General features: G+C 30.4%; 2 protein-coding genes across 8 annotated transcripts in view; one reads left to right on the top strand and one right to left on the bottom strand.

Annotated features, from left to right (window-relative positions):
• LOC108780590 (U4/U6.U5 tri-snRNP-associated protein 1) overlaps positions 1 to 4126 on the top strand; it is a 5649-nt gene extending 1523 nt beyond the window's left edge. The window contains exons 3-11 of one of the 2 annotated variants that reach the window (XM_018548349.1): positions 275 to 403; positions 531 to 950; positions 1212 to 1359; positions 1622 to 1896; positions 1974 to 2061; positions 2246 to 2444; positions 3475 to 3661; positions 3773 to 3927; positions 4091 to 4126. In XM_018548349.1, the coding sequence (XP_018403851.1) occupies positions 275 to 403; positions 531 to 950; positions 1212 to 1359; positions 1622 to 1896; positions 1974 to 2061; positions 2246 to 2444; positions 3475 to 3661; positions 3773 to 3927; positions 4091 to 4118 (1629 nt within the window). In that variant the 3' untranslated portion in view covers positions 4119 to 4126. Of the gene's footprint in view, positions 1 to 274; positions 404 to 530; positions 951 to 1211; positions 1360 to 1621; positions 1897 to 1973; positions 2062 to 2245; positions 2445 to 2603; positions 2727 to 3474; positions 3662 to 3772; positions 3928 to 4090 lie in introns of those variants that run through there. The other variant, XR_001940908.1, reaches the window with a different exon arrangement.
• Positions 4127 to 5926: 1800 nt separating this feature from the next.
• Positions 5927 to 20561, bottom strand: part of plx (PTB_TBC1D1_like and TBC domain-containing protein plx) — a 23252-nt gene continuing 8617 nt past the window's right edge. For 5 of the 6 annotated variants that reach the window (XM_018548467.1, XM_018548464.1, XM_018548463.1 and 2 more), the window contains 14 exons: positions 11612 to 11764; positions 11213 to 11401; positions 10673 to 10972; positions 10212 to 10410; positions 9993 to 10109; positions 9666 to 9891; positions 9253 to 9570; positions 8879 to 9159; positions 8632 to 8793; positions 8228 to 8544; positions 7797 to 8049; positions 7561 to 7679; positions 7244 to 7468; positions 5927 to 6963 (listed from right to left, as the gene is read on the bottom strand). In XM_018548467.1, the coding sequence (XP_018403969.1) occupies positions 6064 to 6963; positions 7244 to 7468; positions 7561 to 7679; positions 7797 to 8049; positions 8228 to 8544; positions 8632 to 8793; positions 8879 to 9159; positions 9253 to 9570; positions 9666 to 9891; positions 9993 to 10109; positions 10212 to 10410; positions 10673 to 10972; positions 11213 to 11401; positions 11612 to 11740 (3735 nt within the window). In that variant the 5' untranslated portion in view covers positions 11741 to 11764 and the 3' untranslated portion in view covers positions 5927 to 6063. Of the gene's footprint in view, positions 6964 to 7243; positions 7469 to 7560; positions 7680 to 7796; positions 8050 to 8227; positions 8545 to 8631; positions 8794 to 8878; positions 9160 to 9252; positions 9571 to 9665; positions 9892 to 9992; positions 10110 to 10211; positions 10411 to 10672; positions 10973 to 11212; positions 11402 to 11611; positions 11765 to 12273; positions 12326 to 20561 lie in introns of those variants that run through there. The other variant, XM_018548465.1, reaches the window with a different exon arrangement.

Raw genomic sequence — 20561 nt, 5'->3', positions numbered from 1 at the left:
AAAGGGCACTAGGAGTTAAGCGCAGATAACTTTACGCAAACGCTGATTTTTATCAAGCAAAACTTATTTATTACAAAAATTATTCTTACATGTTTTGGCTCATTTTTGAGCCTTCTTCAGAGACAATGAAAAATTAAATAAATAAAATATTTTTGTAATAAATAAGTTTTGCTTGATAAAAATCAGCGTTTGTGTAAAGTTATCTGCGCTTAACTCCTAGTGCCCTTTTTCTTTAAAAAATAAAAAAAAATAAAAAAAAGAACTTTAATTTAAGGCTAAAATGCTGGATCAATTAGATGAAGAATTCGGAATCGGTAATTTGGTTAAAGAGGAAATACATACTGCCCGCAACACGGCATATACACAGAAAGATTTAAAAGGCCTTAAAGTCGAACATGATATTGTGAGTATAATAATATACGATATTAATTATTATTTAAGCACTCTTGATACTTGTATATTATTTATATGAATATATATTTTCTATTTTGTTTATTTATAATAAATTTTAAATAGGACATATTTTATAGGAAACATTTGAAGAAGGCAAGACTGTAATCCTAACGTTAAAAGATCAAGAAGTATTAAATGAAGCTGATGATTTACTTGTAAATGTGAATATGATTGATAATGAACGTTACAAACGTAGTGTTTTGAATAAAAAAAAGAAACCTGTGTATGATCCATATGCTGATGAAAATTTCGACGAATATGGATTCTCTAAAAATAAGATTTTAGAAAAGTATGATGAAGAAATTGATGGTGAGAAGAAAGATAATTTTGTGTTGGGTGTTAATAATGCGGTAGAAATTAAACGACGCCAGATAGAGACAGTGAAGCAACGCTTGGCAAATAAAAAATTAGAAACGCTACAAATGACAGAACCAAAATTAGCGAGTGAATATTACAATGAAGAGGAACTTGCAAAATTCAAGAAACCAAAGAAGAAGGTAGAAAATTGTTTTCTAATGTGTTTGCAACCAGTAGATTAATATGTCGCAATTCGCTGGCTCGCGTAAAGTATCCGCGACAGTGTCTCACACCATGTTCTTAGCGCCGAGATACTACCGTGTTTCCAAATTTTTTAGATTAATAATTACTGAGTTACTTGGTATGGCTATATATTTAATATATTTTGTGTTTATAATTTATTTTTAAAATATGTAACATGTGTTATCTGCAATAATATAAAATACATAATATGATTATAGATTCGGAAAATTAGAACGAAAAAGAAACTGAAAGCAGACGATTTAGTCCCTGTGGACAATGATTATCTTAGAGATCTTGGAAGTAGGAGAAGAAAAAAACCGGAAGATTCGAAAGATAATGATATTTTAGATGTCGATGATTTAGAAGGTAAAGATATTTAGCTGATTTTGTAAAAATTAAAGATAAAAAAGTGGTATTTATTTAAATATTAGACATCTATAAATTGTAAGTATAATTTAATTATGTAACAAATTCTATTTAATTTTTTGTGTTTAATTCTTTGTATAGTACATTGTTAAATTTTATGTTTATTGCGTGCGTGCGTGTAATATTTTTATGTTCTTCAATTTTTTATATATTGATAATAAATTGTATCATTTGTTCGATTTATTAAAATTATTGCGAATAGCTCCTGCAGAAGATCTTACTGGGATAAAACTTGAAGAAGACGATAAGGAATTAGAATTACAAATGGCTTTAAAGAAAACTCAGCGTTTAAAAGAGGGACATTCAACCGGCATCCAGAAAACTGTTGAAACAATAAAACAAGAAATTCTTAATTCTGAGGAAAGTCAATCTGGAAATATTGTTCTTAATTCTACTGCAGAATTTTGTAGGACTTTGGGTGATATACCTACTTATGGACTCGCTGGAAATAGAGAGGAAAATGGACAGGAACTAATGGTATAGTAAATATAACATATTATTAGGTAATTATATTAGAATAATGTTGCATTTTTGATACAATATAAATGTTGTAGGATTTTGAAATAGACGGCATTAAGGAGGAACCACCTGCAAACGAAGAAGAGGACAATGGTCGTGGTGCTTGGAATACAGTGCATTTAGGTATCTCATGTATATTGATGCAGATTAATTTTGTATAATAAAATTGATATATTTTTCAATAAGAAAGAAAAGGAAAACAAAGCGAAGCTTCTTATCAACTCTTATAACTTTTATAACTTAAAAAAATTGAAGTATTTTTTATAATTTTTCTAAAATATAAATTAAATGTAACTTTTGTAATTAGATGAGAACATTTCGGAACCAGTTGTAATGGAGGCAGCAATTCTAGACGCTGAGCCGTCACTCGGCCATGGGGTAGGTGGAGCTTTAAAATTAGCTATGAGTAAAGGTTACTTGCAGAAAGAAGACAGCAATCGCCCTTCAGCGTCACGGTTCGCACATCTGCAAGCTCAGAATTATTCAATAGAGGACAAAACATATGGGTAAGTAAGCTATATATTACTGCAATTCGATATACGATGATCTTCTTACGTGTTTCAAGTATGTCGCGCGGAAGAAACACGTAAGAAATGGTCCTTATGTCGAATGCGTTCTCACAAGTATTGTGTTAGACAAGTCTCTAGTGAATTTCAAACTGTCAGTTAACAGTTTTAAATAGAGCCCGGAAATCGGTGCTCGGAACGGGTGATCCGCTACCACTACGAGAGTTTATCGCTTAATGGGAGGTGAACACAAGGCCCGAGAAGAGAGTAGGATTTGTTAAGGTATGTTTATGTTATGCGATTCCGTTTCTGCGAATCGTGCTAAGACGCTAGACGAATTTGTTCATGGGAAGAAGAAGTTAGATGTTAGATTGCAAAATAAGTCGACATCAAAGATCAGGAAAGATTTTCTTCTCTTGTCATATTGTGACTGTAACCGTTGTTTATGAACGGTTTGCATGTATTTAATACAAGCCAGTATGATGGATAATTTTATGCGGCCATATATTTATGCTCTCTTAGATATCAAAATGTTTGACATTTTCGAATACACTTAAATTTTAGGTAAATATAAGAATAACGAAAACAAAAAATTTATGTATTTTTACGTGCATGAATTTTAATATTTAATATTTGTTTTTGTGTCAGTATATGACATAGAGTACATATACCGTTTGTTTATATTGAAAAATAAATAATATATAGAATTTTTAAATAACTTAAGTAACATATCTTAAAATTATTTTAATTTGATCACATAATGTTGTAATGTATCTTGAAGATTTACGAGCATTCTTCAGAAAGACTTGTTTATATTGGTAGTGGACACAAGTTTCAGAACACCGTATTTCAAGGGCTTTAATTTTTGTTTTTTTTTTTTTGTATAATATTGAAATCTAGTTATATACGACGATAACGTAGTATAGTTCTTTAGCTGATATTGTTGGGAAAACTGACTTGAATTTTAGATAAAAAGCTCATAATTTGATGTCTATTTTATTTGCTCGTTTATGTATTATTTTCGTTTCAGGGATGACGATAAGTTCGGCAGAAGAGATCGCTTTAATGGACCGACATCTGATTTTAAGGAGAAAGAAGGCTTCAAGCCGAATGTTAAGCTTGAATATATCGATGATGATGGGCATGTCTTGTGCGCTAAGGAAGCTTTTCGATATCTGTCACATAAATTTCATGGAAAAGGTCCAGGAAAAAATAAGGTGTTTATATTATAAAGTATTATACATATATATAAACTTACGGGTAACATTTATTACTATTTCAATTAAAATTAATATTCATAGTTGTGATAATTCTCTAATACTTTTTAGGTGGAGAAAAGAATGAAGAAAGCGGAACAAGAAGTTTTAATGAAACGAATGTCTTCAACAGATACACCTTTAGGTACATTAAATTTATTGCAAGCGAAACAAAAGGAAACACAATCACCATATATAGTGCTCAGCGGCAGTAAACAGATGCAAACGTAAGAATATTCATTTTATTTAAAGATTAATTAAGAATTTTTTAATGTGTCAATATTTTAAATATACCTATATATTACCTTTTCCTAGAATTCTTTTTTTTATTATAATTATTTTTTTATTATACGAATGAAAATTCTAATATACAAATAAATTTTTTTGCAGGACTAGCATAGCTAAAACAAAACATTAAAAAATAGTATACGTATACAAGGAGGAAAATTGTATATAATCCTACATATATATAATGTAGCATCTGGAAATACATAAAAGTTGAATTCACAATTTAATGTAAAAATTATAAAGTAGGAACGAAAAAAATTACGTATTTTTCTCAATGAATCATGAACATACGATAATAAGTACTCAACAAATTTATGACGTAAAATCAACTAATTTTGCGCCTGCGCTGCTTATCTAACTCTGTCAATATATCATTGAAAAAGTAACGGCGAAAGTAATAATTTTATAGATATTACTATACAATAAAACGCTTCACAGATACACGAATACTTTTTGATTAAATTACATGTTCCACGATATATAATTTAGACTGTTTTTTAATTATTTATATCATATTTTACATTGATGTAATAAAGTAAATGTAGGAATAAAAAATAAAAAATTCAAATAAAAAAATATAGATAAAATTATTTTGTAAATATAGATGTCAAATAATTCTCTCACTATTTTATAAAAATATACATTATATAGTTTATAAATTTATATTATTTTTAAAAATTAAAATACTTAATAAAATATTTATTAATATTATTAAGTTATTTTTATTGAATATTTAAATATTTTTATCTATTATCACAATAAAATCAGTAAGTCGAGAAAACAAAAATCTAAGTACTTCGTTTATAATACAATACTATACAACATACATAATACAAAATATAATCACTCTAATAAATCTATGATAACAAACAATTACTTACAGAATATCTTTATTTCCGTCATAAGATATGATTATATACTTGCATCATTTCGTTACAAATAATATATCGCTACAATTACATATAATAACTAGCTGATAAAATATTACAGTGATCGAAATACTACAAAATATAATTTTATCGTCTTTATGAATATCTTTATTTCACATTAATATCTATCAAAATGTCAATTTCAGATATCTTTTATAGGGATCGAGTAAATTACTATTCTCTAATTTACAATATGTTTGATATGGACGTTAAATATTGCTAATGCTACTGTAGTAACGATGGTAAAACTTTTCTATAAAGAACAGAGTATAATGTATATGCGTATACACACACACACACAAACACGTACACACACATACACACACACACACACACATATATATATATATATATATTTATATGTAACTATCTCTGATATCACAAGGCTTATTTTGTGCAAAAATAGTAATACTTGATTTTTTGAATCATACGGTGCATAGCAGCCAGCATATACATTAATGGTTTTTATCAATACATTTTTTTCAACGATACAACTGCATTTAACATGCGTATATATGTATATATAAAAATTGTGTGTGTGTGTGTGTGTGTGTGTGCGCGCGCGCGCGTGTCGTACGTGTTTAAATATGTACATATGTATTTATCTTTTTTTTTTTTTTTTTTTTTAAGTAACTAAAATCGTTTTTGTCTTATTATAAAATATATTTTAACACAGAGAAAGTTTGGCACTTCCTTTGGCAATCTGAAACTGGTTGTACATATGTATATGTCTTTAGTATTTGATTTTGATGTCTATTTCATTTTCTGAATACTTAATGTGTCTTTATATATACTTTTATTTGGGAATAGTAGATTTTTAATCGACTATATACTTATACGTGAGATTTCCAAATAGTTTCAGTAGAACATTTTACTTTTATAAGTTGTAATGTATTGCCAAACACATCAGATCTGAATAAGGATAAAAAAAATTATTTCTTTCTCTCTCTGTTATTATTTAAATTAGCCAATTTTGAAACTTCTTCGTTTATCATTTATTTATGGCGCGGAAATTACAAAACTAATCAAATATAAAGATATAATCTTTAAGTTATTCACACATTACCAGTATCGTTTTAAGTATATATTTTTTATGAAAATTCTTTTTGATAAGATGTTCTTTGAAGATGCATTTGAAAGTAATTGTTATCTATTTAAAGGATCGGAGATTTGTTCTGGCTTTTGTTTATTACTACTATCTTCTTGACAACTCTGACTAGATTTTACAGGTTTGATAGATTTTAATTTCGTGGTTCCACTATATCGGAAATTCACATCGCTACAAGTATCGAGTGGGTGTATCGTTCCTGTCAAATTTGTTAATGAATCATTACTCGTAACTTCGAGTTTACTAGTGGGAACTTTTCTTACAGAACTCAATTCGTATGCTGACTTTGATGATTTCAACTTGAGTTTCAGTGGTAACGATATCGATTTCTCTAAATTGGTAGCTGGAACTTTTAAATTGTTTTCGTTTTGTGGAACCGGATTATTTGCCAAATTCATAGTATCCGTAATTTGAATGTCGATGTTAACCGTCTTAGGATCATTCTCGTCGTTGTTTCTTATTCGTTCAGAATATTCATTTCTGAGAGCTGCTAATTGCGCGCGTTGCTTTTGTATGTGATTGTGCGAATTCGAAAAAAACGAAGAGACTTTCTCTAATTTCGTTGCTAAGTTGGGTTGGCTCAAAGTCGACTTCAATGGGTACGGTGTATCTATGCTATTATTCCTTAAAAGATTTTGAGACTCTCTTCCAGTTGAATTACTTTTTATCATTCCATGCTTGTTGTCTTCGATGACTTTCAAAGGATATGATTTGGTACCAGCATTTCGTCGTTTTTCGACCATACTTAATTGTGCGATTATTCTACGAACTTCTCCCGGGACTTCAATATCGGCACGTGTATCTGCTAATTGCTGAATGAACGCGCCCAATGTAGCTACTGTTACTTCAAGGCTGCGATTTTGAGACTCAAGTCTATGGATAGTAGCTTGTTGCATTGAACGCGCCGTCTCGAGCCTATGCAAGTTGCTCATAGTAATCTGTAATATAATTTTAGTATAACGATAACAGTAGAGATAAGAAAACTAAAAAAAAAAAAACAATATATAAAAAGAATAAATTTGAAATATAGATTGAAAATTTAATTAAATTTAAAATTGATTTTGAGATTTGCTATATTCGTAATATTCCTCGTATTTTAATTACAATTATTCTACTTTACTTGATATTGTTACTTCCAATATAATTCTGAAATTCTAAAACTCATGCAATGTATGAAATTTTAATTTTGATATTTGATAAATATCATTCGGAAATTACCTCAAGTTGCTCGTTAAGCTGTGCAACTTCTTGCGTGAGTTGTTTATTTCTTAATTTGAATTTCTCCAAATTCTCCATTTGTGGCTTCACCGATATCATTTCCTCTTGAAGTACTTGGTATTCCACTCTGTATTCGTTCAACTGTTTTGTGATTTCCAAGTCAGGATAAAATACACGTTTCATTATGCGATCTAAACTTTGTTTGTCTATTGCTGGCACACGTATCTAAAATCAAGAATAGAAACATAATAATAATAATAATACAAATTCACTCTTTTATTTCTTATAAATGATAAGGAAATATTATAACTCTTTACCTTGAGATATTCCATAATTTCTTCAAAGCTATCACAACATAGCAATTGATCTTGATGTTCTTCTAATAATGCGACCGATACACGGAAAAGAACTTCGGAGCTTTCCAAAAAAAGTAAATCTATAGAAATAAAATTAGTAAAATTATATGCAAACAACTTTATAAATTAAACATATATATATATATTATATATATATAATATATATAACATTAGTAAATGCGAGGAATATATCTTACCAAAAACTCTGGTTACAAAACCTAAAGGAAATTGGCTAGAAAACAGCGTCAATAACCACGGAGCGGCATATAAAGTTGGTGAAACTTCATGTTTATCGAAATGATTGTAAATAGTTGGCAAGCGATCGTGTAACAGTCTAGAGAGTTGATATAAGTGTAACTGCAATGCTGCCATATCTGGCAAGTATAATTTTCTAAGTCCTCGACGAAACATTAGATGCCGTAATAAGAAAAAGGCTTGATCCTCTGCCATCTAATAAGAAAATCAAGAAGTAATATTTCATATAAAAACTATTTTGAAATTGTGTACACGCGTATGTGTACTCTATCCAATAATTTACTCAATAATTTATTTCATAATTTTATAACTTTATAATATATATATATATATATATAGATATGTATATTATAAAACTTAAAAATGTACTCACATGCAATAGAAGGACTCCGGCGACAAAACTGAGGCCTTGACAATAACCAACTTCATGATCTAGTAAGGAGTAGGCCTTCAGTAAATTAAAGAGTGCTAATTGACCAGGTCCCAAGGGTGAACTAAAATAGGGATGGCTTGGGAAAGTTCTTCCCAAATCAATAAGAATAGCATGTTGTTGAGATGTGAGTTGTTTCAGGAGAAGTTCATACGGTGTGTTATAATTTGGAAACTCTTGAGTATCTATAGGTGGTTGTTTCAAGCAGAATTGCTCAGCTAGAAACTGCCACACTTCACCTCTTTTTCCTTTTGGTACACCTGTTAAAAAATTTATATATGGCAAGAGATTAAAAGATTTGTCACATTTTAGGAATAATGCTGAAATACATCTTTATTCTATATTACCTTGCTTAATAGCATGTAAAAGCATTTGATTATCACATTTAGTAGAGACTCGCGATTCTTTGCTAACAAGAAGGTCCCAAACTTCCATTACTTCACGCGCGCAGCTACTAAGCTCATCGTATTCGAGTTTAATCCTTTTTACCGTTGCCTCCTCTTGACGTTCTATCATTTTATTAAAAAATTTAAACATGAACATTACATTACTTATTAAAGGATTAAATTAATTTTCAGATATGGGAATTGTTACCTCTAAGCTTTGCGTTTTCTTTTTCCATCCTTATAAGTATTAATTGCTGATTGATCGCTTTCTTCCACAAATCTCTTAATTCTTGTTTCGATCTACGTTTACCGGGTATTTCCAAATTTTTGAGGATATTGATTTTTTCAATTTCTGTAGCGTTATGATCTTTATTCGGTGTCACAACTCTGTTTAGTATTGTTTGCCGCCACGAACTATTGGCTTGTATTGTGTTATTCCCGTCGTTCTCCGTGGGGGATGTTTTAGGTGAATTACCAACTTTTAAAAAGCTGTGAGAAATAAAATAAGCTTATCATAAAATACACAGTATAATTTAACAAATGTTGGCATAAATTTTGGAAATACAATAAAATTGTACTAACATATCCATCATGGAACTTTTTGGTCCATTATTTACAATTTGCTGTTCAGGCGAAACACGCAATGATCTTGGTCTACTAGATTCCGGCGAAATATCCAATATAGATGATTGTCGTGAATTATCTGGACTTGGACTACCATACTTTTGTGTTCCCGTACTTAGATGATTCGTGTCTCTCAGTTGCGGGCCCAAACCAAAATCATCACGTGAACCTTTTCTTTTCATGAGATTATCAAAGCTATTTGTAAGAGAGCGTTTTGCTTTCATAAATATCGTACTACCAACACCAACGCTTAGATATTGATTAAGAAATTCACTCCTGCAATGTAAAAACATTGTGTCAAAATGCTTCATTTGCAAACTATATTTTGATACAGAATATTGTATTTGCATATCCAATTTATATTGCATTACCTATTTTCAGCCGTGTCATGTACATGTCTAGCTTGTTTCGACTCGCAATGAGCACGCAATAGTCGCATTAAGAATTGATTTTGCTCTCGTAAATTTGAAGAGCTTACTCCAATATTGCCCGCAGCCTCAGCGCCTTTGTACTTGCTCACAACAATTTCCTGCTCATCCTCCGGTAATAATTCCATACGAGAAAAAATAATATTTTGAACTCTTCTATCATTTTGTCCTAAAAATGTATGTGACATCTTACAATTAGATATACATATATGTAAATATTACACATTTATAAGTAAAATTACACATTTTATAGTATATAATTTAAATTACCGTCAATTTCTTGACATAATTTATTATACCAATACATAGGACAGTGTTCGCAAGAAAATACAGGATATCTTTCTTTTCTCGCAACATCGCAAGTCGTAAGGAAAGCTTGACTAATTGCTGTGAAGAAAAACAGAAATTAGCATAACAAATAATAAATCTAATAAGAAGAATAATAGTGTATGAGTCTTACTGTGTCATAGATAAATTAAAAAATCTTGCCTGCAACAAGGTCATCGGCGACTGATCCGGATTGGCATTTAAAGACATACCCGATGAAATATTCTGATTCTTTGCAAATAAATCCAAAGTGCTCGGGGTTTTTTATGCCTTGCGCGCAACTGGCTACATCTTTTAATTGTTTGTGCAGAAGAATCTGTTTTCTATCAGGGCTAATCAATCTCAGATCAAATCGTCCTACCTAAGAAATATAACATTTATGTATAAAAAATAAGTCTAATGTTAAATCGTTCTTTATTATATAAATACAACTTTTTTGTTACACATCTCTTGTTATACATTTTAAAATCTCATATGTTTAATTATTATAACATAGTAGATTACATATATATATATATATATTTTAACATAATCATAAAATAATTAGTTACATTACAAGAAAAATACAATAAGAATAAAAAGACATTCTACAAAAATAAAAGAAACTTTTTTTTATGCCATACCTGAAAAACCATAGTGCGATTGTGATCATCGTTTCCTTTAATAGTAGAATCTCTTCTGCCGCTTAAAACACTGCCAGTAGATGCTGCGCGATTTCGCATAATTTCAGGTACAATGATATTAGAAGTAGCGGAAGATTCAGACATTCGATTTCCATCATTTTCTACGGGGTTGGTAATTGTTCTTGGAAAAGTCTCCACGGAGCTGCTTAAAACTGGCGGTATTCCAAGCGGATTCACGCTTGGAATTATACTATTTCCCGACACGTTCTCAATACTGCCTGATTCACTAGCGGTAGATTCCTGAAAATATAACTGTAAATATCCTCTTCTACTAACTAATTATAAGTGTGAAAATCATTTATCTGTTCATAGTAACTATATGATCATCAAGACAAGTAGAAGAAATATTTTTTACTAAAAAGAGAGATCAGTAATATAGTCAAATTTTTTTTATTGTTATAACATAGAAAATTCTTAATTCAGTATATCACAAATGTCTAAAACAAGAGTATTTGATAGCTGATAAAGTTTAGTTCTTACCGTACTGTTTCTCCTATTAATGGAAGACATCAAAGCTTGACGTTTCAATCGCTGGCAATCTGACAGAAGATTACTTGTTGAAGATCTGGATTTTTCAAGTCCATGAACGCGAAATTTTATCAAGGCGTCATCAATAAATGATTCTGGTACTTTAGGATTCGATACTTTAATTTTGCCAATATAGAATACCTAAAATTCAAATACAAAAAATGTGGAGGTACTATTAATTCTCAAATTTTAGACGCGCGATTAAAAAAAAAGTAAAGATCAATAATAGCAAAGTCTTCATTTTAATTTATTATTCATTGTTTTATGTACAGATGTTCCATATAATGAAATAAACTCTTCTCGGATAATTATACTATTATAAAGAAAATATAGATAAAAAAGGATAATTACTTCAAAGAATTGGGAAGAACTTGGGGATATATCGGCACCTATAGAAATTAAGCTAGCCGCGCTGCTCTGCGACCGCTGTGGCAAGTCCTTATCTCTCTCCATTCGTTGTGCTGCCGAATGTTCCTTCATGTCTTTCAAGGACTCTTTACAAATCTGTAAATAAAGCATTACGGCATTACAATTATATAACTAATCGTATTGACCTGACAGACTATTATCAGAACATATATTGTCAAATAAGAAAAAATACTTATAAAACGAGAAAGAAAATAAAAGACTGACTTTGTTTCAAATGAGACTAATTATAGTAATATAATTGTTAATTTTTTAAATAATGCGTACAATATTGAAGATATTTGAATATTAATTGCTGCTAAGTTTGTAATTAAAAATCCTTTTAAATTTATTCACTTTCTTCGTTACTTTATTTATAGAAGTATAACTTCGAGTAATAACAAATTCGTTATTTAGTGTTTTATTTTAATTACAAGGAATCCGAATTGGTTTAATTAATATTTTTATTACATTTTTTTTAAAAATTATATCTTGCTATGATAAAATGCTCATAAATTCGTAAAAAATTAATTATTTATAATTTTCTCCGTGAAAAAATATCTGATTTAAAAATAATCCAAGATACAAAACATTACGACGGGACTGACCATTGATATACTAAACGGATTTCGCAAGGAAACGTGCATTAAACGTGGCCGATGGCCGTGGACAGAAATAACTTATTTCAGCAGCACTCGTGGACTGCATGGCTCTCATCCTCTGTCTTTGTTTCGGAAAAATTCCCTTTCCATCTCTCTCTCCTTCTAATTTCTTCCCACGTTCCACATCTGCTGCTCATCGTCTTTCGTGACTTCGGACTTCGTCCGAAAAGATGCTTTAATTTAGCTTTATATACATATATATATGTATATGCACATATGTGTATGCAGCACGCATAATAATAACAAAGATCAGCGCATTGAAAGAAAATTATAATGAATTATAAAAAAGAAAAAGAAGAAAAGAGAGTAATAAAAATTAAAGTAAACTAAGATTTCGGAAGATCTAATTCAGATATTACCGATGTAAACAATTTATGATTAAAGTGCGAATTGTTTAGAGAACAACAATTAATTGAAAGCGTAAGTATTACAATATAATGAAGAAAATTAATGTCGCAGAATTAAAAGAATTCTTTTAATGTTTAGTGTGTATATATATATATAATAGTTAAATGTATTTTACTTCTTTTTATTTTGCAGTTTTTGCATTGTTTTTATAATTACTATTTTAGAAATCTTGAAATTGTTCCCCAATATATATCACTTAATTTCGGAAGGTCTGTTAGATTTTATTTTGTATTTGATGTTAGTGTTCGTAACTTACAACGTGGGATTGAGAGCAACATAATTTTCCTAATGAGTTCTTTACGGACAATAGGCACGCAGATGAAAATTATAGAGAACAGGACAATAGCGAGGATATTATATTTTATTATGACAATAACGAAAACGCTTTATATAATAATGATAATTGCAATCTCCGAGAACGTGAAGTGTTCGTATAACGATGATCCTTTCACAAAAATGATTGTTCAAAAATATCTTGATCACGAGTATTTGACCAAATACTGGGAAAGCTTGCCTGTTTAGCAACATAGAAAGAAGATTCTTAGTTAATAGAGGGGCTTCCAGTATCCAATTAAGGCATGAGCTTTATTACGTCCCTTCCTGTGTTCTCGCAAAGTTGTGCAGCATTATTGACATTCGATAGAAGCGTATCACGGTCCTCCGTATTATTTATTAATTTCTCATTATATACTTGACATCACAAGTACATCATTAGGAATTTTCCGTTAACGTGAAATAATTAATCTATTAAAAAAAAAAAAAAGCAAAAATAAAAACAGATACAAAAATGTAGTTTTATAATATAATCTCTAGACATTTTAGTAATATTCGGATATTCTATTATATATTATACTGCACATTGTTTACTGGAATAATGTTTTACAACCTACAGTAGATATACTTTATAAAACTAAAATTTTAATTTTAATTTTATATATATAGAAGGATAAAGGTTTTTAGATTTCCTTATCAAAAATAAACCGTGTACATATTTTTCTTAATAAGAGCAATTCGCCGGGCAATGAAAATAGACATTCGAACTATCGTATCGATGCTATTTTATTCTGACACTTGGCACTTTGCGTGCGCGTGGAGGCTCATACATTCGACTTTGTCTCTCGTGCTCAATTGATCAAATTAATTTTGTTGGTGTACGTCATCAGATGATGCACGAATCGATGTCATGAACATGCGATTAGATTCACGTGCGAGAGTAAACTTAATGCGTGCGTGAAGCTAAGCTTCGTTTCAATTGAGACGACAGTGAAAATATATAATCAATCGCGTTCGTTGATGAATATATTTCTACTCAAGGAGAGCATGTTGTAAATTGCGCGAAATTGTAAAAAAGAACCATGTTCTTTGAGCCTGTTTAATTTTTTTAAGATTATCGAACTAATGTTTAATTCATTGTTATTTACAGTTGTAGTAACTCGGCATTATTAAGGTAAAATTAAATATTACAAGCTCTCTTATTAATGTTATTTCAACTATTCTGCATCGACCATTAATGCAAATTCTTAAAATTTTTAAACTTGAAGACAATTTAACTAATATAATTTGGGTCCAAGAACTAAAAACTTAACTTAAAGTATTTTAAAAATATCAAGTTACATTACAATTTAAGCTTTTAGATTAGCTGAGATCGAATAAATTTGTTCTATCTTATTGTTAGTAATTGTGTTACAATTTTTACAAATTGTGTTACAAACTCAATGTGGATTTATTCATCTGTTTTTTTATGTTGAAAAAAAGAGAAAAAAAATTAACGCGGTGCAAAGAGTTCAGCTAAAAAGAATAGACTTTACTTACATGTTTTGAGAAATAATTTGATAATGATAGCATAATTCTCTAACAATAAAAGTCGAAATATTTGTTAAACATTCATATAAATCTTAATATTAATAAAGTTGCTGGTAATAAAAAAGACTTTTTTTCGTGTTTTTGTTAGAATAATTAATATAACATTTTCACACATAACGGAAAGCAGATTAGTCTTATTTGCGTTTTATAACACATGAAAAATTATAAGGTGTGCCAAGGTTGAGTATAAAAAGCAGCTAGAAAAGATACGAATGCAATAAATTAGACGATATTAAGCCAATATAAAGAAGGTAACTTGGAACAGTATGTGTACGTTCCTACTGCATCACATTTGTAGACATCATTAACATGTATGTATACGTGTTTAAATACAGACGCACAGTAAAAACGATTATGTAAACTGTTGAGGTCGAATCTGTATTGATCTCGCTTTTTACTAGATTTCGATTTAACATACTTTTCCGAGTATATTACGCAAGCGTGACTCCACATACAAAATTACATAGAGCAAGTACAGGAAAAAAGTATCTGTCAAAACATGTAATTTCACTGTGCCTTAAAAACATTAATGTGCCTTAAAAACATTATGCGATCCGTATTTTATCGTTGCGAACTACTACTTATTGTTAACTACGACTAGCGGTGCCTCTGCATCTGAAGAGTTCTACATTGACAGTAATTATGTGTAGCAGAAAAGGGTCGAAATGCACGGAGCTAATTTATTCCTCATGCGAATCTCCCGCGGCATACGTCGGGACCAAAGAAAGAATCATTATTGTCTTTCTTTCTCCCAGAAACGACCTCGGGGGCTGTATAATGCTTCATTAACAGTCGCGCTGAAAGCACGATGATTATGTAAATTGTAAATGCACGTATGAGAAGAATAACAACGTATTAATTACTAATAATTAGCGATAATAGGACAACTGTGTCACTTGTGTCACTTTTAATCGGAACTCATCAAGCAATTATTAAAATAGGATCTCCGAAAATAGAACTTTATTCTGTGTTGATTGAGCAACAATTAGTAATTATCAGGAACGTTACAACTCATCGTCTTGGTAAAAAGGCTTTGATGATTTTATTAATCCTTTGCATTTCACGACTTTAATATTTTGTTCTACCAGCTCCAAATAAAAACAACAAGATTCTGTAATACAAATTTTAGATACTTGTTTCTAGAGAAATAAGTAAAGAATATATTAGACATTTTATAATTATTAATATATTTATATAATACAATTTTAGCTTAAATTTTAATAATATACATATATCATTTGAAGAATTTGTCCAGATAAAGTCTAGGTTTTCTTTTACGTTAAGTATTTAATGACACAATAAAATGAGAAACATTGATATACATGATATGAACATTAAATCATACAATAAGCAAAAAAGTTTTTTAAATAAAAAAATAACATATACAAATTTCATGTTTCGTCTATAGATCGTAATATTGGTGCTGGTAGAATGAAATACATCGAGAACAGCTTATTGTGTGTGAAGTTTCAAGTGTTAAAGTTACAACTTCATTCTTTTAACTTTTCTTGGAAATTAGTAAAGATACAAATTAACTAGATGGTATTTGAAATGTTGAGTATATATTCGAGTATTGGTAATATTAAACAAAACATCTTGAGTTTTAGAGTAAATAATTCATCATGTATAATTATACAGATAATTTGGGATATGTTAAGTTAGCACCCCAACTATAGTACTCAGGAGTTCTGATTAGAGTTCCCACTTCCTTTTGACGAGACGAAGAGTTCCCTATAGTTAATAACAAGAGTTCCGCTCAATAAACATTTTTTTTACATTTTTTAAAAATGAGGTGCTAACTTTTTAACGAAATTCAAGGTCGCATAGTTCTGATCAGCTTAACAAAACTATTTTGTGAATACCTAGAGTTCTTGATACATAAAAAACATTTTTGAACAAAGTTTTAAAAAAATAGTGGAAATCTTTGAAAATTTTTTTGAGAGTACCGAGTAGTTCTGAATAGCGTTTCTTATAGATCTCGACGAGTTCTATCGAAAACTGTAAGGTGAAGAAGCGATTGGACCAACGGTTTGCAAGATACAGTGACATTTGTCGGAAGATCAACAATTTTTAGAGTGAGTATATATCGGAAACCGTTGGTCTAATCGCTTTGAGCCCTGATACTTTTCGACAGAACTCGCCGAGAACTGTCCAGAACTCCGATCAGAACTACTCGGTACTCCCAAAAAATTTTGACTTCAAATTTTTTTCTAAGTCCCACGTCAGAAAATTTTTTGAGAGTACCGAGTAGTTCTGAGTAGCGTTTCTTATAGATCTCGACGAGTTCTATCGAAAACTGTAAGGTGAAGAAGCGATTGGACCAACGGTTTGCAAGATACAGCGACATTTGTCAGAACATCAATAATTCTTAAAGTGAGTATATCTCGGAAACCGTTGGTCCAATCGCTTTGAGCCCTGATACTTTTCGACAGAACTCGTCGAGAACTGTCCAGAACACCGAACAGAACTACTCGGTACTCTCAAAAAATTTTCCGACGTGGGATTTCGAAAAAAATGTTTGATCAAAAATTTTTTGGGAGTACCGAGTAGTTCTGATCGAAGTTATGGACAGATCTCGGCGAGTTCTGTCGAAAAGTATCAGGGGTCAAAGCAATTGAATCAACGGTTTCCGAGATATACTCACTATAAAAATTGTTGATCTTCTGACAAATGTTGCTGTATCTTGCAAATCGTTGGTCCAATCGCTTTTCCACCTTACAGTTTTCGATAGAACTCGTCGAGAACTATAAGAAACGCTACTCAGAACTACTCGGTACTCTCAAAAAAATTTTCAAAGATTTCTACTATATTTGATAAAGTTTATTTAAGCGTAATGATATAATATAAATAGCTTTACGCAATAAAATCTAACCGTACTTAATATTTGACAAATTTGATGTAAATTATTTATATTTGATAGGAACTTTTATGTAATAAATTAGCAAAATTTTTCTAAAAAGTTTGTTATGTACACACAATTGTATAAAATAAAGTAATTAATTTATACGTATTTTATAATTGTATAATTTATAAACTGTTGTAATTAACAAAATATACCTACAACTATTCATCTATAAAATTTTAGTTTCATTAACAGCATAATTTGTATATAATTATAATTGGACCTAATATAACTGGATTAAAAATTTTGTTTTCAAATTAATTTTGCATAAATCAAAGAGTATTAATGTTATATAAAGCTAATTTCTGCAACAAGAAGTGAAGCAATAAATATTCGAATAGACTTAGAAAATTAATTTTATTGAAACGTTAGTTTATTGAGATATGCGAGACGGTGTGATATATATAAATATACTGAGAAAAAAATTCTAGCAATATTTTTCTTGATTTACAGATATAAATAATTAAATTTCCTGTATATTTTTCCGTTTAATTTACGGCAACAACTTATATCTCATATAACTGGCAGTGTGATGGCAGCGGAGTATAAGCGACCTCAGAAAAACCTGCTGGTTACCATCGCCCACCGTCATCTGCATACGCAGTAAACACGAGGTTGACGAAACGAGAAGAAAAAAAAAGATATTAGCTTATAGTGCAGTGTTTCTCAACATTTTTTTAGATTTGTAATCACATCTTTCACTCTAATATTCTATCTTTCCTCCGTTTTCTATTTTCCTTCATCATCTTTCTCATCCTTACCTTCTTTTTACGAAAGTAAAAAGAAGTCAATATCCATTATGGTTGGTGAAAGATTGATGATTTTATTAGAAATTTTGTGTGTTTCATTTAAGATGCCTGATCGGATATTTAGATTGATAGCGTCAGAAAGGAGGAGACGCATAATGAAAATTCTTGCAAAATACTTCTATTAAAAACCTTTTTTTTATGCAACAATATTCGCAATTGATAAAGTTCATTTGTAAAATATAAAAACTCTTCTTTATTTCGGAATAGAATAAAATTAAATTTACTTATCTCTCTCTCTCTCTCTCTCAATTCGACATCATATAGTTGTTTCGTTTTTTCATTAATAAAATAAAAATAAATATACGAATATATATACATATAAATATACAGTTTATTTATTATTACAGGAGAGTTTTCGATATATTTTACAAATCTATTCTATTGATTGCAATGTAGCGCTTTTTTGCAAGAATTTTCTTTATGCATTTTTCCTTTGACGTCACAATCCAAAATGGATGCATTAAGTGATCAGGGGCCTCGCTATATTTTTTAAAAGTGTTAATAGAAATGCATTTCTAGGAAGGTCGCATAGAGAACTATTCTCGATAAATAAATACTTCGACCAATCAATTATCGAATTATTTTACCGTCAGACCGTTCATTCGCAGTTATTACTGTGTTCCCGAGTGGCATGCGAAGATCGCCACTTAAAATTCTCATCACGAATACGATTACACGTAAAGATCGTGCAGCTTCACATGCTTTCAATGATTGATACATGCAAAGTTAATGTGGGTTCTTGGACTAGAGAAGTAATAATCATCGAATGTAGCGGTCATTGATATGAGTATCCGCTCATTATACAAGCATATTGAACATCATGAAAGCACGATAAACGCTTTACATTAGAATTAAGTTACATGAATCGCGTCAAGTAGATTCATTGCCAAGTTACAGCAGCTTTTGCAAAACTCATGTACAAGTGTGATCCATATGTGACACACTTACGTGAATTCGTTGCCAATTTTCGTATTTTCGTGATTACGTGTCTACGTAAAATTATCTTTCAGTGTTACTGGAACTTTGGCTAGAATTAGTGGGACTTCGACCCAGACTTTGGTCAGACCTTCCGGGAATTCCGTCTTCATAGAATATAAATAAAATGAAAATTGAAACGGAAGACTTGAATTTTTCAATGCACATTTCCTGTGCTAAATCCCGTAATGTACGAGACGCACGAGTATATGCAAACACATCGGAGAATCGGTGATTCGGACAAGAATGTCGACGATAGAAGCATTCGTGTTTCTTACGAGAGAATCGGAACACGGTCAGTCAACGGTTGGCTAGCAGCTGCCGACTTGAGAGATTTTGCTTGTCCGGCGAAGTAAATTTAGATCGTTCTACGCTCGGTTTCGCGAAAATACGCCTTTCCGCTAACGGAAGGAAGGGAAAAAGGGACAAAAAGAGCATAGTGATTTAGATATAATTGAGATATAATTTGATAAATTCGTTATTCGAAGATAGAATTCAAAACTAAACGATTATTTTGTATCAATCTTCGTCGCTCGAAAATCTCCTCTAAGTTATAAGTGTTGTGATAGCATTAGATTTATTGACTTTTATGTCACAATTTCTCTCATATTTTCAATATTTCCTTAAGATAAGCAATTCGATTCTATTTAAGTAATTCTTTATGATATTTACAATTTGGAAAGTTCCGGAACTTTTTCATTCTGGTTGAAAAAAAAGCTAAAACTTAAATTTTTTTTTTTTGCGAATATATATAGATTAAACTTTTACAGTTTACAGCCGTTAAAATAAAGAAAAGAAATATAGTATGTTTGAATTAGTAAAATATTATTTGCGGAATTTAACTTTTAATTTCCTGCGTTTGACAAGCAAGGAACAGATGCAGTAAATAATATAATAAAGTAAATTGAGAGAAACGGATAAGTTTTCGTGAGTAGCACTTGAAAATAATGATTATCGATTTTGGCAAAGATAGAGCAATGAAGCGCGCGATAATGATCACTGGCAGATTCCCTGATAAGAAATCTAGGGAACACGTAATGAAAGAAAATTAGTAACGCCGTCATTTGCCACGACATATCGAAGCAACACGTTTCACTCGGTCGCATCGGATTAGCTCTAATTAACCCTTTGTTACGCGTGTCGTCAGCAATTATGGTGAAATTCCTTGACATCCTGAATGAAGGATACGAGTAAACAAAATTTTCCACATAATAGTTCATCTATATTTACGCAATGTTTAATCATTTTTTTTAAATTATAAAAATTCCCCCCCCCCC

This window comes from Cyphomyrmex costatus, unplaced genomic scaffold (genome assembly GCF_001594065.2).
Source record: "Cyphomyrmex costatus isolate MS0001 unplaced genomic scaffold, Ccosl1.0 scaffold72, whole genome shotgun sequence".
Lineage (NCBI taxonomy): Eukaryota > Metazoa > Arthropoda > Insecta > Hymenoptera > Formicidae > Cyphomyrmex > Cyphomyrmex costatus.
The sequence above is the reverse complement of the archived record's forward strand: the minus strand, read 5'-3'. Positions and strand labels throughout refer to the sequence as shown.